This window comes from Macaca fascicularis, chromosome 17, assembly GCF_037993035.2.
Source record: "Macaca fascicularis isolate 582-1 chromosome 17, T2T-MFA8v1.1".
Taxonomy (NCBI): Eukaryota; Metazoa; Chordata; class Mammalia; order Primates; family Cercopithecidae; genus Macaca; species Macaca fascicularis.
This window is the reverse complement of record NC_088391.1, coordinates 12,896,759-12,914,619: the sequence shown is the minus strand read 5'-3', so window position 1 is coordinate 12,914,619 and position 17,861 is coordinate 12,896,759. Positions and strand designations below refer to the sequence as shown.

Genomic DNA, 17,861 nt, shown 5'->3' with positions numbered 1-17,861 from the left:
TGGAAAGGGAGACGGGGGCTAGAAGTTTTTAAGGGTCTTAGAGGCTATTTAATAAATCACATGTAGTTACTGACAAATTATGAGGAAGGTGGCGATTTTCTTTTTTTTTTTTTTAATTTATTTATTATTATTACACTTTAAGTTGTAGGGTACATGTGCATAACGTGCAGGTTTGTTACATATGTATACTTGTGCCATGTTGGTGTGCTGCACCCATCAACTCATCATTTACATCAGGTATAACTCCCAATGCAATCCCTCCCCCCTCCCCTCTCCCCATGATAGGCCCCGGTGTGTGATGTTCCCCTTCCTGAGTCCAAGTGATCTCATTGTTCAGTTCCCACCTATGAGTGAGAACATGCGGTGTTTGGTTTTCTGTTCTTGTGATAGTTTGCTAAGAATGATGGTTTCCAGCTGCATCCATGTCCCTACAAAGGACGCAAACTCATCCTTTTTAATGGCTGCATAGTATTCCATGGTGTATATGTGCCACATTTTCTTAATCCAATCTGTCACTGATGGACATTTGGGTTGATTCCAAGTCTTTGCTATTGTGAATAGTGCTGCAATAAACATACGTGTGCATGTGTCTTTATGGCAGCATAATTTATAATCCTTTGGGTATATACCCAGTAATGGGATGGCTGGGTCGTATGGTACATCTAGTTCTAGATCCTTGAGGAATCGGGTGGCGATTTTCGACTTGTAATTTAGGATGAATATTTTGGTAGAAAGTGCATCAGAGAAGATGCAGTAGCACCATTTATAAGTCCATTGCAGTAAACCAACTCTCCATTTATTAAGTCTACATTCATTAGACATCTACTGTGTGCTAGGCCCGGTTTTAGACTAGACAGAGGAATGAGCAAAACAGGAAAACAAAGTTTCCTGACTCTTGGAGCTTATGCTCTAGTGGGGAAGACAGAGAGTGAATAGCATAAATAAATGGACTATGTTTATTTTAGTGATAACTGATAAAGAGAAGGAATAAAATAGGGAAAGGGGGTGTGGAGGTGCAGGAGAAGGGTTAATTTCTGTACATTTTGCAATATATATTCAAGGTCATTAAGGAAGGCCTCTTGGAGAAGGAACTTGAGGGAAGACGTGAAGGAAGGAGGCTTCAGGCAGGGTCTCTAAATGTCTGGAGTAAGCCTGTGTCAAGCAGAGGAGAAAGATGGGTAGGGCCAGGGCTCTGATGCTGGGTGAGCCTGGGATGCTCACAGGTTGACTGGTAAGTTAGGCGGTGTGGGCAGAAGAGGGAAAAGAAGAGAAACGAAGCACCCTTAGTGACTGTGGGCTTGGTTAATAAAGAACAAGTCAGAGACGACTTAGGTTTTTTTCCTGGATGGCTTAGGTTGACATATTTGGTGTTGAAACAGCTTTTCTTCTGTTTTGTGTTTTGAGATGGAGTCTCACTCTGTCGCCCAGGCTGGAGTGCAGTGGCGTGATCTCAGCTCACTACAACCTACACCTCCTGGGTTCAAGGGATTCTCCTGCCTCAGCCTGCCAAGTAGCTGGGACTACAGGCATGTGCCACCATGCCCGGCTAATTTTTTTGTATTTTTAGTAGAGACAGGGTTTCACCATATTAGAAGGTCTTGATCTCCTGACCTCATGATCCGCCCACCTCGACCTCCCAAAGTGCTGGGATTACAGGCGTGAGCCATCGCACCCGGCCTGAAACAGCTTTTGTAAGATGGTCTTGGTGACCTCATCAAGGAAGAGGGGAAGTCAGCTAAGAGTCAACAGCCAGGGATTAGGGCTGGGGATTGGAATTCAGTGGCAACGTTTTGGATTAGCTCCTGGGAGGAACAGGAAAAGGATCTAACTAGATACAAATATAAGGACTGATGAGCAGGGTGTCAGCTGTATCGTGGCTTGCTGATCCGTCAGGCAAGCATACATTAGCACTTACTGCGTCAGCAGCAGCATTGTGTCGAATGCTAGGCGGACCGAAGTCGAATCGGCTCGCTGATGGAGAGGAAAGAGAATATTTACAAATATATAAAGTTTGTTCTTTCATCAGGTCTGAGAGAATGAGATAGCATAAATATTTAACTCTGACAATAAACCCACTTGTGATACAAACAAGTTTTATTGGGCTGACTCTTAAAAGGTCCATTAAAAACATACACACACACACACACACACACACACACACACACAACTCTCTTCCTTTGTCTATAGAGATAACTCAGCACCAACAGCTCTATTCTTCAATAATTAACCCCACCTAAATCTGTCTGTAGAACTGAGTTTTCAACCTGTGTGCTTACAGGGTACCTCACGTGGGATGAGTGTGCTCTGAATTGGTAATAGGTGTGCTGAAAATATTGACCTCCTCAATCTTGGGCTGGCTGAGCAGGACCTGGGGCGACCAAAGGCTTGGGCTTCCCGTAGCCTAGTAGCTTATCCCAGCATGCAGTACAAACACAACATGTATGCCATGTGTGAAAAAGGCTGGGAAGCAGGCAGTGTGGCTACTCTGTATTCATTTCCCCAGCACAGTGACCCCAGCCTTTTTTGAATATACACTCATATCAGTAGCAAAATCTTGAGCAGTACTCCCAATATATCTTTATGTATTTTATAAGTTATAGGCAGTTCTACTATCATTAATATCTGAAGTCATAAAGGCCAACATTAATAATTATGTAAATCTCTATTTCAAATTGTCTTCCAGACAATTTTACACTAGTTCAGTTGGCTTCTTGTCTGGTCTAAATCTATGTTCATCATTGTTGCCTTGTAGATGTGACTGTTAACAGGGCCAGTAATAGGAGTAGGGAAATTTCAGCTTCGTCTCTTTCTTGCTGGCTACTCATTGCTGGTAATTAATATTTTCTCTTTGTGGTTCCTCTGCAAGAATCTTTTTAAGTTACCTCTCCATTTTGTGGGGATTAGTTTGGCTAAAGATAAGCAGTGTAGCTCATAGTCTGTCATAGTCTGTCAATGGTCTGTCAATCGAGTCCATGTCGACTGCTGCACATCATGATGTAGGGCAGTACTGAAAGGAAGCGTGGAGGTAAGATTGCTGGGGTCAATCTTCTCTACTGTATAATCTCCATCCTCCCTCCCAGAAACCACCAGCAGACTGGCAGCTCCAGTGAGGGCACCTCCTATCATATCCTGACATTCCATACTGTCATGACAATTTATTTCTTTAAAAATATTTATTTTGTTTTTATTTATTTATTTATTTATTATGATTTTTGAGATGGAGTCTCGCTTCATTGCCCGGGCTGGAGAGTGGTGGCACAACCTCAGCTCACTTTGTCTCCCAGGTTTCAGGGATTCTTGTGCCTCAGCCTCCTGAGTAGCTGGGATTACAGGCATGCGTCACCACACCCGGCTAATTTTTGTTGTCTTAGTAGAGTTGGGGTTTCGCCATGTTGGCCAGGCTGCTCTTGAACTCCTGACCTCAAGTGATCCACCCACCTCAGCCTCCCAAAGTGCTGGGATTACAGGCGTGAGCCATCATGCCCAGCCTAATTCTTCAAAAATATTTTAGAATATTTTAATTCAATATTTTAAACACAGATAACATTTCTCATCTAATCATCTGAACCCTATTTTGGAGACCATTGTTCTTGTGTCCTCTAAGTGTCTATTACCTCCCTTCTTAAACAAATGGAGAAAGCTTTTAGTTGTTATGTGTGTCCCATCTGCCAACCACAGTTCAGATCACCTCATTTCATCCTCACAGCCACCCTTTGAGGGAGAATGATTGTCTCCATTTTACAGATGAAAAAACTGAGGCTCAGAGGGTTTATTAACTTGTCCAGGTTGGCATTGCTTGTAAGAAAGAGAGACAGATTTGAAACATATGATCTTTTCCATCTTAACTACTGCCTTCCTTCTCTTAGGGCTTGGGGTAATTTCCGTTCTCGTGTCTAAAGAACTAAGTCCTGGAAAATAATGAATTTTCAGATCTCAAGACACGCTTTACGATAATACTGTCGTGGGTGCTACGTGTCGGCTTCCTGGCTAAAATTGCAGCATCGTTATGACTGCTTTCTGTCCATGCGGCAAATCTGGTTGCTATGGTATCCTTCACATAGAAAAATATTCGTCAGCTCCAGGTGGCTGGAACACCACACAGGCTTACTGATAGTGAGAACACAAGCAATGATTCAGTGAATTACAGGATACTCTCCTGAGAGAAAAATGTGGTCCCCGGGGACTTTGATGAAGTAGGCTAGAGATGTTCACTTTGTATTTTTCCCGCTACAAAACTTCAACTTTAGTCCGTTGAGTTACAGACAGAGTGGCTAAATCTGCAAAGATGTCAATAACAGGGGATTACTGAAATAGCGTTCCTTCCTGTGGGGGAAGGAATATATTGCATTAAAATAAATGAATGTGTTGACCTAGTCAAATTAAATTGCCATATCCAAAATAGTGGCAGATTAGGCATTTTAATTGTTGGTCATTGATTTAAATCATCTCCTGAGTCAGAATGTATTCTCATTGAACATGATTACATCCAGATAATGTTTTCTTCCAGTAAGAGGGAAAAAACAAAGGAAAATAAATAAAACACAGTTCACTAGAACCTCATAAAAGTTCTTGCACAAGAAGTGAAGTAGCATGGGAAAATATGAGTTCTTTTACAAAAACAAGTTTTTACTTGAAGTCACTGGAAGATTGCTGTTCACATAACATATTGGTATGTGTATATGTTTATACAAGAGGGGGCTGCAGCCCCAGGAAAATGTAAATCAAAATCTCTATGGTAGCTGTGGTCATTTTAAAAAATGACTAACAGCATATATAATCTCCTTTCAATAAAACAGTGAGTTGTTCATTTCTGATTTTTTAAAAATCCATTTTCACTTTCTCCAAAGAAGCCCATATCTGAGGGTTGAGAATCATGTTTCTTTTCGTCTTAATTCTTCACTATTTTGAATTTGTTTTATATTCTGCCAAATACAAGCAAAGCATTATAGCATTGAAAAGTTTTCTATTAAAAAACATGACAAATTATATCTAGTTTATATTAAAGCAATTTCATTCTGTGCTAAATACCTTAAAATATGATGTTTAAGTATAAACTTACTTTTAAGTCAAAAACAAATGCTGATTAACCTTTTTAAAATATTCTTACCATGAAAGAATCTACATTTACAACATATGTAAATCAGGGATTTTTTTTTTAAGATTCAGTCAAAACTTTTTTAATGAAAACATTAGTCCCCTTAGTAAACTGAATTTCATAGCACAATGTTTCCTAATGAATATTAATCATCTCTCCTTAAATTATTTACCAAAATTCATTTAATACACAGTTTTAAAGGTGTTTTTGAAGTGAAGTATATTTATGGTTCAAATATCATCAAATGAAAATGTGGTATTAGGCATGGGCTGTGTTCATTGCCTTCTCCGCGTGACTTTTCTGCTAAGTTTAGTCCATTGAATCTAAGTCCAGATTGAGGCAAGAAGGGCTAGAAGAGTATGCATCTACCTAGCAAATACTCTGTCTTTCTTTTTCCCTATGTAAGTGAAATAAGCTCTAACACTCCTTGAGGTCTCTGGGATCATTCTAGACTAGTTTGTAACAGGAAAAAAACAACGTGAACACCTCAGCTTAAAGGGCCTTTTCTTCTTTTGCTTCAGCTCTAAAAGAAAAAAAATGCATAATCCTATTACACTTAGTTATCAGCGCCACTTGAAATCCTGACTGCCTTGATAATCACCATGGAGCCGTGTGCCGCTTAGCTGATAGAGAGCTAAATTCAATTCATAGTACGGATGACTGGATACACCTCCTCATTTATTTTACTGATCTCTACACTTTCTCCTGTCCTCCAAGTTAAGATCTTTTTTGTTTTGTTTTGTTTTCCTGCTGCAAATACCATGTCACAGCCAACAAAAACACTATAGCAAGGCAGCTCTGAGCAGCATGGCTTTGAGGAAAGGTGGGAGGCACTGGGCTTCTCTGTGTCTGGATTTGAATCCTGACACTGTCGCTGGTTGCGTTCACGCCTTCCGACTGTTTTGTCGCTGGTTTTGTTCTAAGCGTCCAGTTGCTCATCTCCAAAATGGCAACGGTAATGTCTCCCTGAGTGTCATGAGGGTGAGAGATAATACAGTGAAGAGCCTCGAGCTGTGCTCTGTCTGGGTGTTTGTCCAACAACAAACCATTATGTCATGTTGTCATTGTTACTGTTTCTCACCTCTTAAAAAGCTCTTAAAGACCATTCTGACTGGAAATAGTGTTCCCACCTAGAACCTTCTGCAAGGAGTCAAGATGTTTGATGGTTCAACTTTTCCTTCTCCTTCTAATCATTAACAATTTTCATTTTCATTAAGCCCCGCTGTATGGATGAGCTCCTTTTTTATCCTCATACTACATGGTGCAGTGGTGAACATGTGTGTTTAGTGGCTGATTAAAGTATGAATAAATAAATGAAGAAATTATGTGAGGAATTGTTTGTCCTTTCCTCAGTTGCATTTTTGTTTATGATTTATACCCTCCTTCTTTTAAAAAGATGTTTTAAAAGCTTTGCCATTTTCTTATCCCCTCATTCCCATTTAGTTATGAATGGGGGCTAGAATTGGAGCAAAAGGCGTGGTTTGAGTTACAGCATCCCATCTGTGACCTTGGGCACCTCATTGAACCTCCCTGATCCTAGTTTCTTCCTCCATAAGATGGGAATGGTAAAACCTTTTTTTTTTTTTTTTTTTTTTTTTTGAGACAGAGTTTCACTCTTGTCCCCCAGGCTGGAGTTCAATGGTACAATCTTGGCTCACTGCAACCTCCGCCTCCTGGGTTCAAGCGATTGTCCTGCCTCAGCCTCCCAAGCAGCTGGGATGACAGGCATGCGCCACCACACCCAGCTAATTTTGTAGTTTTAGTAGAGATGGGGTTTCTCCATTTTAGTCAGGCTGGTCTTGAACTCCCAACCTCAGGTGATCCGCCCACCTCAGCCTCCCAAAGTGCTGAGATTACAGGCATGAGCCACTGTGCCCCACTGGGAATGGTAATACCTTTTTAAAAGCTCTTGTGAGGATCAAGTGAGCCGTTGCACATAAAGCATTTAGCATCACACCTGACACCTAATATCAACAATAACAATGCAGATACCTTTAAGCAGAATATTTGAATGGCATATGCCTATGAGAATTAGAAAAAGGATTGAATGGCTTTCATGGGTCCTATAAACTTTCCTCATACAACTTATATCAGGGCAAATACTCCTGAATATGCATTTAAAAACCTGCAACATTCTCACAAATTCCACAAATTCAACAAATTCCAATAACAACTGTGGATGATTGTGATTAACTAATTAAGGAATAAAAGAAGGAAAATTGTCGATGTACTGTTTTAGCTTCTAAGTAGCATATTCCCTGTTTAGTAAGTACTGCAATTAGAGCCAGTGTTTATCTCCAAACTATAAAATGCAAAAAGCTCTAGAAATTTTTTTTTTTTTTTTTGTCTTTTCAGTAGTAGCTATTTCATGAGTTGCCAACAAGTTTTACCATGCCACTGTGTGCCTAACACCGGGTCAAGTGCTGTGGGAACTGTCGAAAAACAGACTCCAGCTCACAGACTCCTGTAACCTGATTTCAGAGAAAGCTATCCAAGGCCATGTGCACCAAGGGCCAGATTGCCTGGCTGATTTGAGGCTGACTGCAGTCTGAAGCCATTTCTCCAGCCATTTTAATAACTGTCTTACAATAACTGACTGCCTTGCAAAATGCAGCTTTATTTATCTCCCAGTATCAGAATCCTGCCTGCCTTCTCATTTTTATTAGAATTGGATTACAAAACAGGGAGAAATCACCACGTTACATTTAAGAATAAAATTGAAAATGAATAATCCGTTGAGGCTGATGTCAGGGACAAAGACATTGCTGAGGCTGTGGTCTTAGATGTTTAGCTAACTGTGTCAGAGACCACAGTATGAAATTTATAAACCATTCGGACTAGAGCTCATCCACCATGCTTTCCTAGCAACAAAGTGTGAGGGCAATCTGAACTTTCCTACAATGTTCATGTGGATTTGTTTGGATTCAGTTAGCATGGATGTGGCTTTTGTCTATAATCACATAGCCAGGACATTGGTGTGTGGTTGACCTTCTCTGGAGTCCTATGACATTGTTCCGAAGAGACATTAATGTCGCTGACTTCAACACAACGTTTCATCTTAGAAATCACAGGATTGTAGAGCATTAAAAGCATTACCAGACTCTAAAAGAGCCCTCATTTTACTGGTGAGAAAATTAAAATCAGATAGGGTAAAGTTTTGTGCCCAAGGTTATACAACTAACTAGCCACATTGTTAATAAACCTTTCGGTAATAACAATAGGTAGGGGCTGTGACCAACCAAGTATTAAATCGATTTTTTTAAATTAAATAAAAAGCATTCAGAAGTTACTTAACTTACCATCTAATAATCCATAGTGGGCCGATCATAAAAGCTGCCCAAAGAAAAATACACTTAAAAAGCTGAAAAGCGTGTGTATAGTTTTTGACATGACCTTACTTTAGTAATTGTTTATGTCGTAACTTATTAAAATGAACATACCTTGTGAATTGTTTACAAAATCCCAACACCTTTTTGGAAACAAGTATAATGAGGCATTGTAGTAATACTTGGTATTTTGTTTTTATGTTTTTGAATGCTGATATTTTGGGGTTTTTTTGAATGCTGGTATTTTTAAGACTGTGTAATTTATATTGAGTACTTTAATAAACGGGTGTAGTGGCTGGGCACCATGGCTTACACCTGTAATCCCAGCACTTTGGGAGGCCGAGGCCGGCGGATCACAAGGTCAGGAGTTCGAGACCAGCCTAGCCAACATGATGAAACTCCATCTCTACTAAAATACAAAAATTAGCCAGGTGTGGTGGTGTGTGCCTGTCATCCCAGCTACTCAGGAGGCTGAGGCAGGAGAATCGCTTGAACCCGGGAGGCAGAGGTTGCAGTGAGCCAAGATTGTGCCATTGCACTCCAGCCTGGGTAATAGAGTGAGATTTGGTCTCAAAAAAAAAAAAAAAAAGAAAGAAAGAAAGAAAAAAAGGAAAAGAAAAAGAAATGGGTGCAGTATTCCAATAGTATATCATTTATTTTTCATCTCTCGTGGTGGTGGTGCTAAGAACGACATGCTTAAAAACCCTTGGGGTTTTGTTTTCATGACTGTCTCAGTAAATCCTTAAAATATATTTTATTATTTTTTTTGAGACAGGGTCTTGCTCTGTGACCCTGGCTGGAGTACAGTGATGGGATCATAGCTTACTGCATCTTCTACCTCCCAGGCTCAAACAATCCTCCCACTTCAGCCTCCCGAGTAACTAAAGCCACATCCGGGCTAAATTTTTTTCTTTTTTTTTTTTGGTAGAGACAGAGTTTCATTGTGTTGCCCAGGCTGGTCTTGAACTCCTGGGCTCCAGTGATCCCTGTCTCACTGGCCTTCCAAAGTGCTGGGATTACAGGCGTGAGCCATCACACCCGGCCTGTCCTTAAAACGTTTTTAACTAAACCAGATTTAGGATAAAATAAAGCCCAAATTGGTATTCACTAGCCATGATAGACCTTTAGCCAAATATTTAGTCATCAATTAATGTGAACTTCCTGGGTGATTTTAGGGTATCTAGTGTAATGAGAAGGTTGTTTTGTCCCAAAGGGGATCAGGAAGCTAAATTTTAAAATCACATAAATCTAGAGTTAAGTTTGGGATCATCATTTTTACAATAGTATATAAAATGGCTTAGGGTGGGCTGCGGTTGAAAGGAAGATGCTGTTTCAGGTGGTACATTTCAGTCAGTGACTTCTGCTGAACTCCTGCTAGAAACTGGGATCACCCAGGCGAGGACGAACACGGGGAGGACAGGGGATAGAGGACCATTTTGTACATGGGAGAGTAACTGAGCCAAGCAGGAAACTGTACTTAGATGAACTTGAGAAAGGTGTTGAAGTTTCTGATTAGAGAAATAGCTGTGAACTGGGCTCTGTCCCACAACAAGGGCCCCCATATAGAACAGGAAGGGCACACAAACAGGTTCCCTCTTTGTGGAAGGGAGGTTCACATACAGCAGCAGGATGACCAGCTAGAAGTGTCCGGAAGTGCTCCTGCTAGACTATGAAAGTGCCATCAGAAGGACTGGATTTGTTTAGGAACTTTGAAAGGATGACATACCATAGAGTCCCTTCCCTTTCCTCCTGCTTTCCCTCCTTCCTCCTTTTCTCTCTTCCTGCCCTCCTGCTTTTTTCCTGACCTCCTTCCTGCCATTCTCATTTCCTCCTTTCCTTTTTTCTTATAACTAGAAGTTGGTTATATCTAGCCATTAAATACTAGTTTTAAAAGATACAGCCGCTTTGGAGATTCCAACCAAATTATAAACATCCTTTCTATCACCTCTCAAAAAATACTAAAGTAATTAAAAAAATCTTTGTAGTTCTTCCTTATGGCTTTATGTGAAGCATCAAGCTATTCATGATATTACTTTTAAGCAATTAAAAGAAATAAAATAAAACATTTCTAAATGACAAAGGAAAAGCATAAATACAAGGCATGAGAGTCATTGACTTATACCTGACAGACACTAAGTGTCTGCCCTAATAAACAATAACAATTAGTTTAAAAAGGAAACACCAAACGTCACTTCACAGCTTAAGCCTAGAAAGCAAAGTTAGCCAGAAAATAGTTACAAAATTCTAAGGATTCCGTGGGTTTTGTTACTAAGGCAAAGTGTCTTTTCATTTGTCATTTTCATCAACTAATCTGGCAGATTCTTTATGAAGAAAGCACAGAGCCAGAAAATTGTCCCCACCTGGTCAGTACCTGCTCAGAGGATCTGCCATTAAAGACCAGATCACCCCAAACTGCTTTTTAAATGCATTTGCTTTTCTAAAAGTGACGAGCAGTGAAACAAACCTATTCAGTCAATTGAAATAGTTATTTCAGGGAGAAAATGGAATCCTTTTCAAAAGAAGCTGTTTCACTATCTTAGTGTGGTATTGAAAGTTGGATGGTTTCCATGAAAACAAAAAATGGACATAAAGGACAAAAGAGTTTGTGAGTGATATTTAGAGTGAAGTTGAATATGTGTGTGTGGGTGGGTGTGTATGTGTAGCAGCAGATCATAATCAGAAATTTTTCTCAGAATTAACTCTCTGTGTTCATTTCTTTTTTGTATGCCTCATTCAATATTCACTATTCCCATAAATATTGGCCGTACACCTACTCTTTTCCAGGCATATGTGGCCATTGGGGGTTAAAGAAGGCTGAGGTTCCTGTCCCTAAAGTGTTTATCATGGTAACCAACTAAAAGTTTGTTTCCTACTCACATTGGGGGCAGAAGTACTGCTTCACTTCCAGGCCTACTGAAGTTCCGTCACCTCCACATGAAGCTTCTAGGTCACCTGGGCACTGGAACATCTGCTGTGGCTAGAGGAGAGCTGGTGGCAGGTCACATGGCAGATTCACCCACCTGCCTTTGGCCAGTGCTCTTTCCCATGGCCCAACAACCAGGAAAGCTAGAATCAGAGTCCACTCAAAGGTCTATCCCATAGTCAGCTGGGTTTTGCCACAACGTTACTTAAAGATGCTTCGTTTAGGTTGGGCGCGGTGGCTCGTGTCTATAATCCCAGCACTTTGGGAGGGCCGAGGTGGACAGATCACTTGAAGTCAGGAGTTTGAGACCAGGCTGGCCAACATAGCGAAACCCCATCTCTACTAAAAAATACAAAAATTAGCCGGGTGTGGTGGCACACGCCTGTAATCCCAGCGACTTGAGAGGCTGAGGCACAAGAATCACTTGAACCTGGGAGGTGGAGGTTACACTGAGCTGAGATCATGCCACTGCACTCCAGCCTGGGTGACAGATCAAGACTATCTCACAAACTAACTAACTAAATAAATAAATAAATAAATAATTTTAAAAAATGATGCTTCATTTAATTTTTTTTTTACCATAGTTAAAATATCCTTTTATTAAAAACTGACCTGGAAAGCTAAGACTCGTGCACTACATTTAATTAATGAATGGTTAGTGACAAATAAAGATAGAAGTCTCAGTAAAATGCATGCCCATCCAAGCCCTTTCTTTTGAACAGGTCTCAGGTTTGCCCAATCAGACTTTTCATAAATGTAAGATTGATGAATTTGCTTTTTATTTCTTTCACTCTCCACTCTTTCTGAAGTTGCAAATAAGCAGTAGAAAGTCCATAAGCAGATTCTGGAGGTAAATCAAGTATTAACTAATGCACAGCTCAGATCACGACTGTGACAGCAATGATTATCTCAAAAAAATCAGAAGTGGGCAGTTCTCAGCAACTCCTTGTCTGACCCTGATAGAGCAGGACCCTTCCCTCTCTTTCCCTGCCTTCGCAGCAGCCCTCTCCCTCTGTCATTCTCTTCACATCCCCCAGGTCAAGGCTCTTAAACAGAAACGGAAGTTAAGCCACAAGGTTAGAGGACAAGCAGTGACTCAATGACTCCCTGAGGGTCAGGTGTGTGGGTAGTGAGAGAAAGAAGGGAGAGAGAATTCCAGATTAGAAAAGTAGCCCAGATGGGAGGGTGATCAGGGCTGGAATTTCAGAGATGACAATGACATCAGCATTAGTGATACTCCTCCACTCTCCTACACAAGCATTTAAGAACATTGCTATGAACTACTTCCCACCTATTTTCTTGGCATGCCTAGGAACGTGGGACTTTCTGGCAGATTTAATGGGTAGTTTGGTGGTGTCTAGTGTGCTAATAGAAGCCATTATACCAAAGAGAATTTAAAAACCTGGAATTTAGTAAACTGGAGGTGGTTTTTTTTTTTTTTTTTTTTTTTTTTTGCTGTTTTGAGACTATTAATCTCAAATACTCTAAATTTGCTGATTTCATTATTGTGTTAGGACATAAGTGAGATAATGAAGTGAGTAATTAATGATATACTCTTTAGGATGTAAATAAAAACTGCACTCCACAGAGAAAAGAAGTACCAAAAAGCTTAAAAGAGGTCACGAACCTTAGTACCTGCATTATACAATGAGGGTCGTTTTTGTACCAAGGAAAAGGAAGGAAGTCTCTTAGAATCATCATCTTTGCTACTTTTAGTCAACTGTGGAATGTTTTAAAACTGTATTTATGGTCTTAAAGGGCATCTAAGGAAAGATTTGGAAATTTCAAGCAAAAGATTAACCACTGGAATTATGATATAAATCGCACTGTTTCTTTATAAGAGGGGAGTTCTGTTCACTACTAAAAGACTCTGTTGAGAATGTGAATGAGTGGAACATACCCCACCTTACATTTTAGTCTTCTTTAGGGGTTTGATTCATTAGAAAGTGTGTGGTTCTTTCTGTTCCAAACAGAATCCTTTTCTCTAGGACTTTATTTTGAGACTGTGATACAAATCCTTGGTGTTCCTTTTTAATGGGAATGAAAACAATGAGGAAAGGAAGTGTGGAGGCTTGGAATCTCAGCTGAGGCTTCGCAGGTCACTGGGGAGCAGTGAGGTTCCTCTCCACTGTTAGCAACCGGAAACATGAGAGAGGACTATCATCTGCTCCGTGCTCTGAATTTCTTTGAACCTCATGCTGGAACCGTCCTCAGTTCTCCATGCAAACGTTAACCAAGCTCCTTTGTGGTGCTTGGTGCTGTGCTGGTGCGGAGAATGCAAAGACACTGTCTGTGGTGGGAAACAGAAAGGCAGAGTGAACCAGAAATTCCAGCGCCGGGGTAAGTGCTGGATCAGAAGGGCATGTGGGTACAAAAGATAGACCTTTGTGAACTTTTTACTTAGCCTTGCATGGCCTCAGTCGCAGTGGTCAGGTGGTCTGGAAGGACACGGCGGAGAAGATAGAACTGGAGCTGGGAATCAGAGAGGCAGAGAGGAAAAGAATTGGCTAGTCACGTAAAGCAGAAGAATGTCATTCTAGACAGAGGGAAAAATGCCTATAGGGAACAGAGGATGGGAGTTGGAAGGTCGGTTTTAGGAAACTAAGTCGGTTGGAAGGTCGGTTTTAGGAGTTGTTTAGCTCCATTGCCAACTACTATCAGGGATGTGGGCAGTTGAGACACAGAAGTATATGTCAGGGACCCATGCTGAGCTCAAGAATTTCATAGTGTCCTCAGAAATTTGGATTTTTCTTTGGAGAGATTTGAGAACCATGGAGAACTGTAAGCAAAGGAGAGAGTGATCAGACTTGGGTTTTGTCTCTGAAGTTATCTTTGCATGATGTTGGTAGCACTCCTAAAAAATGCGTAAATTGCCTTCAGAACAAAAGATGTCCTGCTATTTCATAGAAATATAGTCAAGAAAGTCTTTATTTTCAAGCACTTTATGTTGCTGAGCAGAGATTCTTCCTTCATCCTGTGATCTTAAGCTTAGCCAACATCAGCCACTGGTGGCCTGTGTGTGTGTGTCTCAGTTCTTTAAGGGCTGATACCTGGGTTCACCATAAATGTCTAGAGTGGAGTCAGAATTTACCTGAACCCCACATTTTCCGGCATGCATGGAGGCCGTTGTTGAAAATAAATAGATCATCTCTCTGAAAATGAGATTTCTCTTTTAAATTTATACCTGAGCCTCTTCAACAAGGCAGCATGGTCAAGAGTGTTTAGAAGCTGCAGAACAGTGCATTTTCTTGGAGCATAGATTTTCCTCAAATTTGAAGGAAAACTTCGTTGCATTGAAAGAAGTATGGGCATGTTATATTCCAACTACATATAAGAGGTAATAAATAAATCCATTGGAAGTATCTGTTTATTTTCTTCTGCCATTGGGTTCATCAGTGGAAATTGTGAAAAGTATTCATTTCGGTTCATAATAATAGCTCCAATTTTTAAGTGCCTGCTCTGTGTCAAATTACATAATTCATTTTGTTTAACAAAATGTGAACATAACATCAAGTTCAAATCCCGGTGACAGAGACCAGGATTTCAGCAGTAAACTAAATGCTCTTCCTTGTTCTGGAGTTTCTCACATCCTTACAATGACTCTGAAGAGTATATATAATGTTGTGCACATTTTGCAATGAGGAAACTGAGGCTTTGAGATGCAATGAGACTTGCTCAGGGACGCATAAACTCACACTCAGCCAGCTCCCCATGGCCACCTTCCTCGCTGAAAGATTTTTTAAAATTCCAACTTACTGTCTCTTTCCCCTTATCTGTTCCCACCTTTACTTTCTTCACTAGGGACATCTATTTCTTTCCCCTAGATCTGCCTAGTTTTCTTTCTCTGAAAATCAACAATGGCCATCAACCATCAGCAGCAGCAGCAGCCATGCCCATATACAAACTTGTTTGTATCTTCCTTCTTAACAACAGCCACAGCAACCCCAACCACCACAGAACTGTCCCTGCTGTTTTCAGATTCACTGAGCTCACGCTATAACTCTAAAAGAGACAGCAGTCACAGTTATATCTAACAGGACAAGTAAGAATTCAAGATGGCCAGAGATCATACAGTGGAGGTGGCTATAAGTATCAAAAGGTTCAGGAAAGGTTTGTTGGAGGAGGTGTCCAACAGGCTACACCTTCAGGAGGGAGAAGTTAAAAGTAGAGAGAAAGGCCTTATAGGCAGGCCTGACTAGTTCAGTGACCCCCAAAACTCATCCCGTTACATCACACATATTTCCTCTGCTCCCGAGAACCAGAATAATCATAGCTGAATGTGGTTACATTTCATGGGAAGGGAGGCATTACTGAACTGTAGTTAAAAACACCCCCACATCTCCTGTTCCCCAGGAATGCCATCTTGGACTGGCTGGATGATTCCCTTGGAGGTGTGAATGGGGTAGCCTGGGGGAACTGGGTTTCCTCCAGGGCATATTCAGGGAGATTTTGCATGGTCCTGACTGCATCAGGCCTCATTCCTGCTCATAAGGTGACCTAATCCTTTGCTCATCACCGGAACTGCCCTCCTTCTCCCAAGTTCCTCCAGATTGGAGATGACTCCCCTCATGAAATCTGACTTCCCAGCACTATTCCAAACCCACATTTGGAAGACCTCCAAGCTTCATGAGATTCCTTGTTATTGATTAAGGCTGGGGTCTGGCACACAGTCCAACCACAGCCCCAGCAACAGTAGCATCAGGCTTCTCAAATAGAATGGAACAGAAAGCTATGAAAGCCTGGCATGTGCCCTTTGGCCTCTTTACATCAGACCAGGAGAGAAAAAAGAGAACAGGAGAGCTTTTTCAGGGGGCAGAAGTTTCCTTTGCAAAAGATCTTTGACCAGCAGCAATGTGCAAGTCCTTTGCAGGGAATAAACCAACGTTCTGCGGTCCACTCTGCCTTGAGATTTATGCAGAGCAAGAAAGTCACTCTCAGCTTCTCCTTAATTCAGCATGTCTCAAGCACATGCTGAGCCCCAAGCACTCTGCTCGGCACCAGTGATACAAACAGTAAATAAGGCAACCTAATGTAAATGACGAGTTAATGGGTGCAGCACACCAACATGGCACATGTATACATATGTAACGAACCTGCACGTTGTGCACATGTACCCTAGAACTTAAAGTATAAAAAAAAAAAAAAAGGCAACCTCTACCCTCGAAGAGCTGTGGTCTAATGGGGGAGAGAGATGTGTAACAAGAACATTTCAGTATAATCTAAGGACCATAATGAATGTGTGAAAGTCCAGAGAAGAGCCGAGCTAACCCGGGATACAGGAGATGATGTCTTCGCTAAATCTTGATAGAGATAAATGTGAGCAAGTCAGGAGGTAAAAAGGGAGAGGAATGTGACAGATGGAGAGGAAACAGTGTAAGCACAAGTCTGGAATATGCAACAGCGGCCTGGGACTGGGGATCTCCAGGCAGCTTCACATGACTTCTCATGAACTCCAGAAGCACACAGAGGCCGGGCCAGGAGGCACTGTGGGCCATGGTGATGGGCTGGCACTTTATTCTGCAGGTGACAGGGAGACATGAAGGAGTTTGAAGGAGAATGAACATAGTTTCACATTAGAGATTCAAGGAAGGCAAGAACTGAAGCAGGGGGAGCTATTGGGTTCCGTTGCAAAAGTCCTGGTTTAGACAAAATGAGGGTCTAAACCAAGCACCATAAATGTCTAGAGTGAAGTCAGAATTTACCTGAACCCCACATTTTCCGGCATGCATGGAGGCTGTTGTTGAAAATAAATAGATCATCTCTCTGAAAATGAGATTTCTCTTTTAAATTTATACCTGAGCCTCTTCAACAAGGCAGCATGGCCAAGAGTGTTTAGAAGCTACAGGACAGTACATTTTCTTGGAGCATAGACTTTCCTCAAATTTGAAGGAAAGCTTTGTTGCATTGAAAGAAGTATGGGCATGTTATATTCCAACTACATATAGGAGGAAATAAATCCATTGGAAGTATCTGTTTATTTTCTTTGTGTAAGCTCATCCAGCCCATGGCCCCAGGCCGCTTGCGGCGCAGGATGGCTTTGAAAGTGGCCCAATACAAATTTGTAAATTTTCTTAAAACATTTTGAGATTTCTTATGTAATTTTTTTTTTCTTTTTTTTTTTTTTTAGCTCATCAGCTATGATTAGTGTTAGTGTATTTTATGTGTGGCCCAAGACAATTCTTGTTCCAATGTGGTCCACGGAAGCCAAAAGATTGGATACTTCTGGTAAACCAAGGCCAGGAGACAGAGGTGGGGAGGAAGGTAGAAGTTTAAGAAATATATTTGAGTCAAATTCAGCAGGTCCTGGGGTTGTGTGGTGAGAATATGGGGGGACTGGAAGAGAGAGGATGAATCTAAGAAGACCCTCAAGTGTCAGACTCGTAGAACTGTGTTCCATTTTTACATTAATATATTTTACCAGATGCATCTCATATAACTGAGTGTTATCTAGACAGTGTTTTTAAACTGACGGGTGATGAAGTCAGTGGATATGACTAGTAATTCTGAATAGGAAAGC

General features: G+C 41.0%; 1 protein-coding gene across 7 annotated transcripts in view; it reads left to right on the top strand.

Moving 5' to 3' along the window:
* Positions 1–17,861, top strand: part of STARD13 (StAR related lipid transfer domain containing 13) — a 557,856-nt gene that overhangs the window by 457,369 nt on the left and 82,626 nt on the right. Inside the window, exon 1 of one of the 7 annotated variants that reach the window (XM_005585615.5) lies at positions 13,472–13,684. The exons of the other annotated variants lie outside the window; for them this stretch is intronic. Coding sequence (XP_005585672.3) covers positions 13,540–13,684 — 145 coding nt within the window. The 5' untranslated portion in view covers positions 13,472–13,539. Of the gene's footprint in view, positions 1–13,471; positions 13,685–17,861 lie in introns of those variants that run through there. 7 annotated transcript variants of the gene reach the window in all.